The 14,149-nt window shown below is 37.8% G+C and overlaps 1 protein-coding gene across 4 annotated transcripts in view; it reads right to left on the reverse strand.

The window, feature by feature from the left end:
• The window catches only part of jmjd1cb (jumonji domain containing 1Cb), a 129,966-nt gene that overhangs the window by 35,321 nt on the left and 80,496 nt on the right, over nt 1-14,149 (reverse strand). For all 4 annotated transcript variants that reach the window (XM_017431847.3, XM_017431846.3, XM_037981722.1 and 1 more), the window contains one exon: nt 11,790-11,903. In XM_017431847.3, the coding sequence (XP_017287336.1) occupies nt 11,790-11,903 (114 nt within the window). The remainder of the gene's footprint in view (nt 1-11,789; nt 11,904-14,149) is intronic.

A 14,149-nucleotide genomic window follows, 5' to 3' on the forward strand; every position in this document is an offset into this window, starting at 1 on the left:
ACATTTTAGGGCATACCTCCAAGAGACTTTTTTTCGTCATTTGGGGCGTTCTACCTACGTGCCAAGGTTCCAGGCTTCTACGACTTACGGTTCATCCTATCTCACGTTAGGGGGCGCTGTGGAGCAGTTTGGCCACGCCCACTTTTGATTTCAATGGAATCACGCTATTTCACACGGGGGACAACTTTCTGTGAAGTTTGGTGAGTTTTTGAATATGGGAAGTCGTTCAAAGAGCCGCGTAAAGTGGCGGAAAAATAATAATGAAGAAATCCACGAAATACAATAGGCCTTCGCAGCGCTGTCGCTGCTCGGGCCTAATAAAACAAAAAATGCACTTCAGTCTCAACTGTCCCCAAATCAAACAAATAACATATTTGATCGTCCTCTGGGACTGAAAAAAAACGTCCAGTCTCCAAAGCCAAAGGCAGAATGCCACATCTAAACTGAGCACACAAGGACCATTGTGTTTTTGACAAGTTCCATGTTATATATGGCTCAAGGCCATAAGCATCTTTTAATAGAACATAGGTGCGTAGTTTTGGTTTATGTAAGATATCGATAGCCCACTGATGTTTATAAGCCTCAAAATTAAACTGTTTAAGCTGTTGAGTATTGCATCTTAATTTATTCCTAAAAATGTACTGAAGTTCTGCCTCCTCAAATATCTTCTCCATTTGTCTGGCACAAGTGTACCTATATGTGAAATCCCAAGAAAAAATATGTTTTGTTATTCTATGGTCTGGCATGTTAATAAATCTATTCCATAGTCGGACCATATCAGCAATAAATCTTATTTCACAAGGTTCCCAACCCATATCTCCGTATAGTGCTAATTTAGTAGTATGTCTATGCACACCTAAAAAATAATGCAGGGCTCTGCATTGCACTTTTTCACTGTAAGGTTGTTTACAATAACCCCAGACTCCTGCTTCATATCCTAGAACTGGGTAAACACAAGATCTATACAGCTCCATATACACCTTTTATCCCAGGTCACGACAGTGTTTAACTTTATTTATGACTGAACCTAACGCTCTTGCAGTGGAGTCCAAGAGGGGTTTTATTCCTCCTTCAAATGTTAAATGTTCATCCACAGTAAATCCCAAATATTTATATGTGTTTGTAATAAACAGAGTAGAAGACTCAAAACGAAATGTAAATGTTGTTAGTGCATGGCTCTGTTTTCTTCTGTTTTAGCGTTATTTATCCTTAATCTCATTTTGTTACACCAGCCATACATAATATTTAACAGTGTCTGAAGATCTGATTCACTTTCAGCAATAAGTACAATATCATCAGCATACAGTAATATACAAACTTTTATCTCACCTACTCTCACTCCCACATTTACCTCTTTAATTGTGTATATATATATATATATATATATATATATATAAAAATCAACATCCACACATTTCTTGCACGTAAAAAGTAGACAAATAGTCAAATCAACATGGCAGTGTAACCCGTGTCTGATGCAGCATCGGCCAGAGCAACCAAGTGTTTGCAGTGAGTGACACAGGGTTGCCCCCAGTGTATTATCAGCCTGGTGGGCCGCCAGGCTTTCCCTACCCTGCCGCCAGGCTAAGCTCCACTTGTTTATTGTAAAATATTTTTTTACACACATTTTTTTTCCACTCGCATCAACTTGGCGCGTTGATCACTGCGCGAGGGTGCGCGGCCCAACAGTGGTGCAATCGCGTTGTCCCCGACCCTGCGCGAAGGTCCCGCGCCGTGTCGCATTGTGTGGTCATGCACCTCCCAATTCTTGTAACTTCGTGCGTGGACCACGCACGCTGTTCAAAATGGATGATTTTGGTGCTGTAGTGGAGCTGGTTCACCTGTATAAGCATTTCTATGATCCCTCTATGAGTGATCACAAAGATAATCGAACGGCTCAAAACTGAAGAAAGAAGAAATATTAGTTCTATGATGGGTGAATCACAACTAAAGCAAATAAATTAATGAAAGTCAAACTGAATGCTTTAAGTTTAAACATCCTCTCTGTATCACAGCCAGAAAATCTGTTCTCTCTTTTTTGTTTATCGTATTTCCACTGGTTACGTAATGTACTGCCCCGTCTTTTTGTAGAATACTGCACCAACGTAAGCACCAAATATAAATGTCTCTACTGCTTGCTCAGGTCCGCGCTCTGTTTACGGAGCCCTGCGCGACTCTAATGAGCCCTGAGGCCGAACCACCTTCAGCTACCACTGGAGTCAGCAGGTCGTCAGAGCCACAGCAATAAACATTGAATGAGCGGGTTTAACCAAAAATGGTTAGTTGAGCCAAAATACAGAGGATGGCTTTACAAGATCTAATATGGTAAGCAGGTTTTGTGCTTAGTGAGAATATTTATATGCTGCGTGCTAATTTATCCATGTTTACCGGTAAAATTTTGCTATTAAATTCAGCATTAGATATGTTTTGTTGTTACGTGTAGTGATCCAACATGCAGCCTGTGCCACAAAAAGTACAGTACAGCATCTCTCTATTTTTCAGCGTTCGCTGTTATTATTCATTAGCCTTGACGTGAGATGTATTTTAATTGTATTTTTGTTTAAAAAAGTATTTCAAAAGTGTCTTTTTGTAAAACTGTAGTTGTGTAAATATTTGGCACAAATATCTTACAATATCACATAATAAATAGCCATATTTTCAACTTTCCTCTCAACTTTAATCTTTATTTTTTACTTAATTAAGGTCGGCCGGTAAACGGCCATCTACCACTGGGCTTAGCCCCTTTTCTGGCAGAAACACTGGTGATATGTTGGTTTCAATGAAAGGTCACAGTTTGGACGACAGCACCTGTTAGACATCTGTAACTTCTTACGTTACAAATAACATCGGTGAATAACGATTAACACCGGTGAAAAACCCTGAAAGCAGCGTGACAAGCTGAGGAGGCAACATGCCAGGTTGATCTCTAATCCTCACATTCATTTTAGCACATATTTGCTTCCTCAACAATAAGATGGACTAATAATAATAATAATAATAATAATAATAACTAAAACTGCAATCAGTTATCAACGGGTTCCAAGCCTCCACGCTCCGCCCCTACCCGCGCACTCCGATCCCGACGTCCCGCCGGCGTGGTTTCCCCGCCTCTCTCGGCAAGTGGGCCGAGTAGAAACTCGCAAGGACGGTGCGTACTCAAAGGCGCTCCAAAAGATGCAATGGTATAATTTGTGAAGAAAGCTAACAGCAATTTGATACCACCCAGAGCCAAATAAATAAATTCATAAAAAATTCAATATTTATTTGAAAAATACAAAAATATTCTCCGATGATCAAGTCCACATCTGTAATAATATGCATTTATCTCCATGTCTCTAAACAAAATGCATTTTCAATAGAAAATTGTTCAATGCAATGTTATGGTACACTTGGTCAAGTAATTAAATTCATAAAAAAATCAAGAGTGAATAAAATAATTACCAAAATATTCTCAGATGATCAAGTCTACATCTGTAATAATATGCATTTATCTTTATGTCCCTAGTTCCAATGCTGTTTCAGTAAAAAAAAAAATGTTATCTGTAACGTTATACCAAAATGAGCCAAAAAGATTTTCATAAGAAATCCATAACTCTTCCAAAAATTACCAAAATATTCTCTAATGACCATGCCTACATGTGGAATATTACTTTTTTATTTCTATGGTACTGCATCGAACACATTCTTTATGAAAAATTGAAAACGTCATTTTTATGATGTCCAGCCAATACGCAAAAAATCATAAAAAATTGAAACTTTATTATAAAATTTCCCAAATATTCCCACATCACCGTGAGTATATGTAGAATAATGTTTGCACTTTAGGAAATCTCCACACTCAATGGCTTTTGTACAAGAAATTGTTAACCTTCGTCGTAGCTGTGCTGCTCATTCAGAAATTTGTTAAAAATCAATAATGCCTCAAAAAAAATCTGAAAATATTCACAGATAACCAATATTATGTGCTTTGTTTGCCCAAATTTTTCAATCCACCATAGTCTAAAACTTTGTTCAAAATAAAATAGAAACCAGCTATGTTTGTTAGCATTTATATGTTTGTCTTTATTAACCAGAAGGGGTCGCTCAAATTTAAGCGATATTTCTTGGGCTTTGTAGTTAGGCTAGGTCTGAACAGAGTACCAAATTTCAACTCAAACGGCCACACAGAGTCCGAGTTGGTACCGCTAGCTTTAGTTACGAACTTCGTAGATAGTAGCGACATGCTTGAATATATAGCCGTGAATTTTGATCTGCACTTTTACAGATTGTGCAAGGAACATATCCTGTAAGTCTTAGCACTCTAAATTTAACAAGTGATTTTTTGTGAATTTTTCAAAATGTTAAAGGCTACACATACATTTTTGCACATAAGCCACACCCACTTAGACCAATCATTACCATAATGATAACATAGTTTCAGGGTTGTATCCTGAAGATACCCACCAAGTTTAATGTAAATCCATTTAGCCATTTTGGCAGTATAAACTTTACCTATTTGTAGCGCCCCTAGGGTTGGATTAGGCCAAAAATGGTGAGAAATCTTTTTTTCAGCCTTAGGCACCACTGGTATAAAAACTATTGATAAATTGTAAACTGTTCTTAAGTTATGCTGAATAAACTTTTTTTTTTGAAAAATCTGTTCACATCGTTTGGTTAGCCAGTCATCCAATCATCCCACATGAAATTTTACCTCTATTGGCTTTGAGCCTCGGGAGGGGTTAACAAAAGTAGGTTACACATATTTTGCAAGTTTTCTACTAAATAGCATAATTTTTTTTTTTAATTTATGTAAAAAGGCGTGGTTCACAGAACACAACAGAATAGAGATACTGTGTGTACAACAAGTTGTTGTAAAAGAATTTGCAAAAAGACATTTTTTACTGTAAAAGCACCCCCTACAGGTCAAATTTTGCAACTTTTCCCTCATACGTAGAGAGCTCAATTCTGTAATAGATCGGTAATTTCCACGAAGTTAAAGTTCGATTTGGCCGAGTTCAAAGCTCAAATGTGAGATAGCATATAAGCCACGCCCACTTCATTATAATATTCAAGCTATCGTCTTAAGGTGCAGTCTTGATCATCTGTACCAAGTTTGGTGTAAATCCATCAAGCGATTATTCAGATATAAATTTTATGAAACTATAGCGCCCCCTATCGGTACAACCGCATAAAAGTTAATACAAAGTGGCAACATCTCATCCACTATTGGGATCTAAATGCATTTTCCATAATCTTGAAGTATGGCGGAAATATTCATAGTTAAACGTTGTGTTACCTAGCGCTGAAGTGTTTGGTATTGCGTCACTCGCATAAAATTCAAAATTTTTTAAACTTTTAGATCATTGCTTAAGCAGATCGGTCTACAAATTTAAGCACCAAGTTTCACGTTGATCCAGCTTTTAATGTGGGAGTAGTATTTAAAAGTAGGTTTTGCCTTTATCGCGCTATAGCAAAAAATCTAGTTAGGCGGAAGTGGGCGTGGCCAATGTAAAAAAGATGCAGAATCATCCATAGTTTTAGGTGCCATCAAGATTTTGAGTGTATGACTTACGGTTTAGGAGTTATTCGCAAAAACGCATTGTCCTTTGTTATAGCGCCCCTAGGTATGGGATGTTAAGATTTTTTTTGTCTGAGTAGCGGTAGGGTTTTCCTATCAGACTACCTGGTTGGCTTTTCCCCAGCAGTTCCTTGTTTTTCTGGGCAATGCGTTTTACCGGAGAAGAAAAATAATAATAACAAATTCTGAAAAATCAGTACAAAAACAATAGGGTTCCCTGCACCGCTGGAAGCAGGCGAACGGCCATGCCTAGCATTGGCCGCCCGCTCGCTTCCGTGGGCTTGGAACCCTAATAATAATAATAATAATAATAATAATAATAATAATAATAATAATAATAATTGGTTGGTGGCCTGGCTGTGTACTTCAACAAATCCTGGTGCCAACATGCTGCGGTAGTTTTCACACACTGCTTCCAGCATTTGTAGCTAATGGCTGTAAAAAGTTGACTCTTCTACATGCCATGAGAGCTAACAGCAGTTATTATAACAGCTGTATATGAAACACAGACCACCAATAATAATCACAATTATGATTTGTTTCCTCTGAAATCTTCTTAGACTGGCACTGTACTTTGGCTTTTATTACATTTGCTTTTATTTTACCTTGATTTATTTTATTTTGTTCTTTAATTTATTTTTAGGTGAAGTACCTTGTGATTTCTATATTCAAAGATACTATATGAATAAATTTTACTGACTTCTAAAATTTTTACTGCTAACAATGAGCTAAAAAGCAAGCAAGGCAGCTGGCAAAAATCAAAGCGGACCATCTGATATTGTAAAGAGTCAGTGATCCACATAGGTGATAGACATCTAACATCTGTTTCCTCTCTGCACCTCAAGCAAACCTTTGGATTGAGTTTTCAACACTGCTGGTTTGCAAGATTGCAGGTCTGCTGCACCTTGTGTTCAGACTTGATTTGAAGAAGGCTGAAAGACAACATAATTGACACTGCCCAACTAAAACTACAAATGTAACTGCAATCAGTATGATCTGTTTAGACACATATGTTCTGAAAACCCAAGGTAACATGGTCGCTCCAGCCCCAGATGGTCCATTTTTATTTTGATTTTTATGAGCAGAATGTGAAGCATATGGAAAGAATCCTTCACCTAAAGTCAAAATTTTAGCTTATTTACTGACTTTATGAGTGTCATAAGCTTATAAAATAGGGGTAAAAAAATCCGGTGGCTCAAGAAAATCTGACAGCATAAATAGAAAAATATTCCTGATATTGTAAACTAAATGAGTTGCTGAATAGCAGCTTATAATTTCAGAGGTTTAATGATTCCGATGGTTGTTTTCACAACTAAACAAAGGACAATGTATGTAGAATAAGTCGGGACTTTTTCCGCTGTCGACCTTAAGCAGATGTATTACACCACAACAGATCAGCAGTGATGTAAGAACAAGAAATCCTCTAAAGGGCCATCTGGGTTTGAAACGCATGTAAATGTAACAGGATATGATGCAAAACTGCTGAGGATATTGCAGTATTTTGATCATAGCACCTTCAGGGTGATGAATGAGGCTGCTGCATCTGTAGTTATCCTAACTCAGCTTGGCTCTTCTGTCTGACAAAAACCATCAAGTTGCATTAAAGAGGACTGTTTTCAATTTGAGCAGTAGTTTGAATCTTACTGTAGCAAACTGATTTCCTATACTATTGGACTGATTTAGTATGACTGAAATTGGACTTCAATATTTTCTGTATAAGGTGAGTTTTGTAGTAAACTGAAGCAGATACAATAAACCTAATTATACTATTTCAGCTGAAAGGTGGATTTAAGATGTACAAGTTTGCAATGTCCAAATAAGGTTAGCTGCACAACTCTGTGTATATGTGCGGATGTGTTTGGTGGAATTTACTCAAACACTTGAGTCAACACAAAAACTTTCATTATCTGCCTCCTGTTTCTCAGCACTTGCCACAACTTTCTAGCAACAGAAACACACAGACTGAGTCGGCTCCCCAAACAGTGACTTCATTGTGCACTTCATGCCAAACAGATTGAAGCACCGCCCCGTTCCTCATCCTCCTCCCCCCGTTTTTCCTGTCCAACTGGATAAATAAAGAGGACTGGTCATGGATCCACAGCTCAGAGTGAGAGAGAGAGAGAGTGTATTTACTGCTGTGTGGTTCAAAGGTCTGCTGAAGAATAGGCGGCTCTGTGCGGACATAAGTGATTTAAGAGTTAAGGAATCTGTACAGGGGGTGAGTGGAAGTGCTTCTGTGCAGTCCACGATGCCAGGAAGACTGAGAGGCTCACAGTTTCCTTTAAGTCAGATGGTTGCACCCACTACTGCTGATATAGGTGACTGGGCAGGAGTCAGTCAGTGAGATTGGCTGGAAAATCTAACTCCAAAACAGATATTAGGTGATTTCAGACTAGGAATGGGCAGTGATTTTTAAATATTCAAAGTCTAATAAAATTGGAGAATCTGAAGAATTAATGTGACCAGCAAGGCATCTTTTTAATTTATTTTCTTTACATTGGAACCTGGTAGTGACACACCAAGTTGTATTGGAACTTTTTGAGTCAGGTTGGGTTTTTTTTTTTTTTTTCCCAACACAACACCTACAGCCCCCTTTCACCCATGGTGAAGCCCATTCTTCACCATGGGTAGTGGGGAATAGGAGGGCTAAGTAATTGTAGGATTTTCAGATCTAGACTGACAAACAGGTGATGGCTAACCAACTGGACATTGTGGGAGTCGATTAAATACAGAAGGCAGCAGTGGTGATAGACATAGCAATCCCAAGTGAGTGTATTACAAAGAACCCAAGAAGTTCAAGAAATAAGTTCCACTTGAGAACAACCTCAGAGATCTCTGTCAAGAAGAGTGCAGTCCTAGGAACAGCTAAGATACTGCACAGATCCCTTAAGCTCCCAGGCCTCTGGTAGAGGACCTGAGTTTAAATTGAAGTGTGGGAAATTAGGGTTAGCTGGGTCCTATATACATACTGTATATAAAACAAGCCTGCGAGAAAGTACAAGCACAGAAATATCCTGGGTGAGTGGTTTAGTTGTGAGTATAAAAAAGGTAAAAATCTAGAAAAAGAAAAGAAATAAAAATACAAGCACAGTGAACAACTGTGTGCCTGTGCTAGACATGGCTGGTTTCTGGTTTCAAGGTGTACCACAGTTTTTTGTAAAGTCACAGTTTCAAAACCACCAAACTCTTCCTTTGTACAATTCCTGTGGTTTCAGCCGTTTTTAATGAGTTTGAACAGACAGTGCAGCTCATGTGCAGTGTAACACCCCACCTCTCTCTTCAGTTTGACCATGTTGTCAGTCACCTTTGGATTATGTCCAAAAGAGAGGGAAAACAAACTTTTCTCTCAATTAAATAAATAAATACATGCTGGCTATTTGAAAATATTTCCTGTAGTAAAAGCTACAAATGGCAATGGTTTTGCTAGTGGAGCCACACCTATGTATCACTGTTTTGAGCTGATGTTTTAAAACAAGCACTAAGAGTTGGTGTGTAAATTGTGAAATAAAATATAAACTACTACAGGCTTCTAACTGACTTTGTCTAAAAAAGAAGAAGGACAGAAAAGAACTAATATACTGCACAATAAGTGATTTAGGTTATGGTGTATTTCTGTCATAGAAAATTGTGTCACCTTCACTTAAATCAAACTCCATGACTTTGTGATTCAGAGAAATGCCAATGTGGCGATTCTTAATTTAAAAACGAACCACTTTTATCCTGCTTTTACTTCTGCTATCAGGCAATGTACAACCTAATCCAGAAACTGTGCAGAATAACATCACTTCTGATGAATTCAGATCTAGGTCAGGCTTTAGCACAATTCCATTAAATGTCAGGAGTATGCTAATTTTATATAACATAAAATTATATTACAGGTAGATCTCTGTCTGGTGCAAATATCTACCAAGAATAAGTTAATAATGGACTAAAAAGGTTAAATAGGATTAAATAGCACAGTTTAAAAGTCAATAAAAACAATCGTAAGACCAATTAAAGACTACACTAACATACAAGTTGTGCTTAAGATATGTATGGATAGTATCAAATAATATAAATGCTGAAATAAAAAAATTAAAAATTCATGACTTTGTGCTCTTCAACATTATAACTGCCCTGGGATAAAAGCTGCTCTTTAACCTTGTGGTCCTTGTTTTTAATTGTCCGATTGTGACTCCCAGAAGGCACCAGTGTGAACAAAGATAGGCCGGAATATTGCTATGTGGTCTTCATAAACACCTGCGGAGGAAGATCTGTTCCAAGGTGGGGAGAGTAGGGTGCTAGTAATTTTCTCCGCTGCCCTAATATTGCTCCACAGCATTTTTTTTTATTATCAGATTAACAGCTCCCATACAAAACTGTGATTGAATTTGTTAGCAAAATATTCTTTAGTATATTTGTCTTTTTCAGGGCTCTTAGAAAGTCTCAAACAAGTTACAAAAAATGGTTTGGTATTCCATGTTGGACACTCAGAAATGTGGACTCCCAGGTATCTGAAGGAAAAAACTCGTTCCACTTGCTCACTTCTTTCAGAAGTCCATAATTATCTCTTTAGTTTTCCTTTTTAGTTCCAAATTGTTATCAGTTGACCGATCAGTGATGTTGTCCACATCCTCACAGTATGCTGTTTCCTCATTGTTCCTGATCAGTCCAATGACTGCTGTGTCGATAATAAACTTAATGATTGCAGTGATGTTGTTAGAAGTCACAGTCTTCCAACAAGTGTAGAGGGTATAGAGGAGGAAGCTCAGAATGCAGGTCTGTGGGGAGCTCATACTTAAAGAGATGGTGAAGGATGAAGTCGAGCCTCACTATTTGGTGTCTATTTGTTAAAAAAGTGCATTTCCATTATAGATGTTGATCCATCACAGAATAGATGCTGAACTTAATGCGTTTTGAGATTAGCCTTTCAAAACACTTCATCTCAATAGGTGTTAATGGAACTGGTCTATAGTCAGTAAGGCTCTGAGGGGCCTCACTCTTGAGAACAGAAATAATGAGACTCTGAGTATAGCTGGTACATATGACAGACAGTCAGTGATTAAAGATGTCTGTAAACACACCCGCCAGATGAGATGCACAAATTGTTCAAAAGGCTTTTCTGTAATTAATTAAGGGAATTTTTAGAGCCAAATAACATTCCATCTTTCTTTCAGTCAGGTTTTATGAAACAGCACAGTAGTGTTACAGCTAGGTTTGAATGATCTTATCCAGGCTCTGGATAAGAAAGAATATTGTGTCGCACTTTTTATTAACTTGTCAAAAGAATTTGACACTGTCAGTCACAGCCTAGAGATAAATACCTTACATTACATTGTCTTATTGAAACATGGAGTGTTCTGGTTTGCAAACTATTAATCAACAGAACACAATGTGCTCAGGTGGCAGGATCCACCTCTTCCTTCTTGGATGTACCCAAATGTCTCCATTCCTTGAAAACTGTCTACCACAGTGCACTCAGGTTTGTCACTGGTGACAGCTAATCCACTCATCACTGTGAACTGTACTGTCAATCAGGCTGGTCTTCTCTCAGTGCACACAGGTATACGCATTGGATGACTCTAATCTACAAGGTCTTACTGGACTTAGTTCCATCTTATTTGTGGACTTTTCTACAAACCATTATCTTGTTTTAAGTCACAGTGAAAATTGTGATTATGCCACACTCCAGCACTTTAATTTGAAAATCATTTATGCAGGTAAAATAATTGTATGTTTCAGTCTATATTTTACTTGGTTTTGATTATTGTTTTATGAAGTGTGCTACTGACCTCTTGGCCAGGTCACCCTTGAGAAAGATCTCAATGGGTTTTATCTAGTTCAATAAAAGGTAACGATTAACTCTTTGAATAGTAATAAGGGTACTTTAAAGCTTATGTGTAGGTTTCCTAATAATATTACAGCAGTAGCAGTAATAATCACAATATTTATTTTTAAATCAACCAATTAGATTATATATTATTTATTTACAACAGAATTCCACAATAATGTGAAACTATGATATATTTGTTTAAGATTATTATTCCATCAGAATCTCATACCTGCCTGGATTCTTGATTGCTTCATGAAATTATTAAGGTTTTTGTTATAATCCTACTTTTTCATTTTAAAAACAGATCTGCCGTAACATGTTACACAATCCCAGTTTAACCAAGAAAAAAATAAAAATTTGTTCTTTAGTTATTTTGTGTATTTTTCTGCATGAGAGAGGTGGATGTGGGTTGTTAATTACCTGGTATGGTTGACAAGCTGAATGGTCAGAGAAAAAGTCCAGTTGTCGGTCCAACAAGAATTCCACTGCTGTTACTGACGACAACAGGTTCTTTCCCACCACTGGCTTAAATGCCTGCAAACACAAACAACAACCCTTCACATTTAATATCAGCAAGACAGGCAAATACCTAAACCTCTCACTTGAATGTACTTGTTGTTGGGTAAAATGTATTAACTTCAGGATCAATATCCAGTAAACAGGGGTACTGCATTTTGCAGTTTGTAGCTGTGATCCTGTAGGCCAAATGTTTGAGTATTAAAAAGAGGGGTGCATGAAGAAGTTAGGGGACTTATGACAGACAGATGACAGATCTACAGATAAGGTTAAAGAGAAGAGAGGAAAAAGTAAACTCAAGATTAAGAAAGAGAGAGGCGGAGAGGAGAGCAAGAGCAGGCTGTGGAAGAAGAGCTTGAGTAATGAATAAAAAGTCAAAGAAACCAGACAGTTCAAAAGCAGAAAACTCTGCTTTGATGCTGCCTGTTTAACAAAATCAGGCACACAGTCTGAAGACATCTGTCAGGCTTGAGCTCAGCGGACAACAGACTGCGCACCATCCATCTTTATATGCAACTAGACTCTAGGGTTGTGCAGTAACCTGGTTAAGGTTGTATCTCACTGGGTTGAGACTGTTGGAGACTAGATGGTGGTTTAAACTTGCCCAAAAAATGTGTTGCAGATTCACTGTATTTTGAATGTTTATGACCTGCAAACCATGCGACTGAATTCCGAATGGCCTTTACTTGAAAATCACAGCCTACATTCATGTCCACAACTCAAAAAACTGTATTCTAGGCTGTGCACATTATTTTGCCCAACTCCACCCACATTGTACCTGCCTCAGCCCACTTCGTACCCACCTTGGCAGCTGCCCCCATGTTTATAATATAATTTACTAAAGTTTAGATTTTAAATGCAGTGAGTATCTACCTTTATGCTGCATTCTGGGGTATCCAAACATGGCAACAGTATTGCTCTGAATGCTGTTCTTAAAAGCTCTGCTGTAATAATAATCCTAGCCATGGGGGAATTGGTTAACAGTTTTGTTTGCGTATGAGGAATATACTTCCTGTCCACTCTTCTTATGCTGCTATTACCACTGTTTTCAAGTATTATTATTCTGTATAGTGACACCTAGTTTTTAAGAGGAAAGTTGCAGAAAGTGTAATGAATTTTAAAAGCCCTTTTCTCAAAACACTTCAAGCTGGGCCTGAGACAGGCCTTCTCATCTTTGTGTTATTTATTAAAAGACAGAGGCAATTTGAGGGGAGAAGTCAACCTTCTGCTGTTACGCCTCTGAAAAAGGTAGTGACAAGTCAAAATATGTAAAGGTAAGGGTTAAGGTGGCATCACAGCTTGAGGGTATGATGACAGATGATCTGTGTGACCAGCTACCTGCATGATTTAGAATGGGAGATGTCTGATATTATGTGTGTAAAGCTTCACATCACTGTTGTCAAGTTATACTCCACGCCCCCTCTGGCTCCCCCATTCCAGCTTCAATTATAAAAGTTCACAGTGGTGGAAGATGTGGCTGACTCATTTGTTGATTTATGAATGGTCAAAGACACAACTCAACTGTTGATGGCACAACTCATTCGCCCCATTTCCAATGTATAGGCTGTTTATTTTATAGTTGGATAAAAAGACCTAAAAGTACCCTTTACCCTCCTGTGGCCTTTGGGTCAAACTGATCTGAAGTTACAAGGGCTTGTCTACCTTTCTCTTTTGAGGGCTTTGGGAGGGTTAATGACCAAACTTATAAACTACATCAGACAAACCTATCAAAACATGTCTCTGATTTTTATTACACTGGAAGCCGTTAGTGCAGGAGCTGTCAGAGGATAAAAAAACCGCTAAAGCTAGAACCCAAAACATAAAAGGTAACCTGTGAACACAATGAAAGAATGAGAGGAAGAAAAGCTGACTGGATATTGAACAGAACCTGTGATCTATGAAGATGACAAAAATATAACACGTTTCCTTCTGTGTACAAACACACCTCACAATCAGGTAGTGCTGGGCGATATAACGATACATATCATGGGGACGATAGAAAAGTGTCTATTGTGATATACACTCCTGATCAAAATCTTAAGACCAGTCAAAAAATTGCAAGAATTTGCATTTTGCACTATTGGATCTCAAGAAGGTTCTAAGTAGAGCTTCACAATGTTAAAAGAAGAAATCGGCGTAAGAGACAAAACTTTTGAGCGGGAAATTAATTGAAAACTGCATTTACACTCAAACATGATTTTTTCAGCTGATCAAAAGTTTAAGACCATAGCTCAAAAAACCTGAAAACCCCACAAAACAGAAAT

The sequence above is a fragment of the Kryptolebias marmoratus genome, linkage group LG2, assembly GCF_001649575.2.
Source record: "Kryptolebias marmoratus isolate JLee-2015 linkage group LG2, ASM164957v2, whole genome shotgun sequence".
NCBI classification, from domain to species: Eukaryota; Metazoa; Chordata; class Actinopteri; order Cyprinodontiformes; family Rivulidae; genus Kryptolebias; species Kryptolebias marmoratus.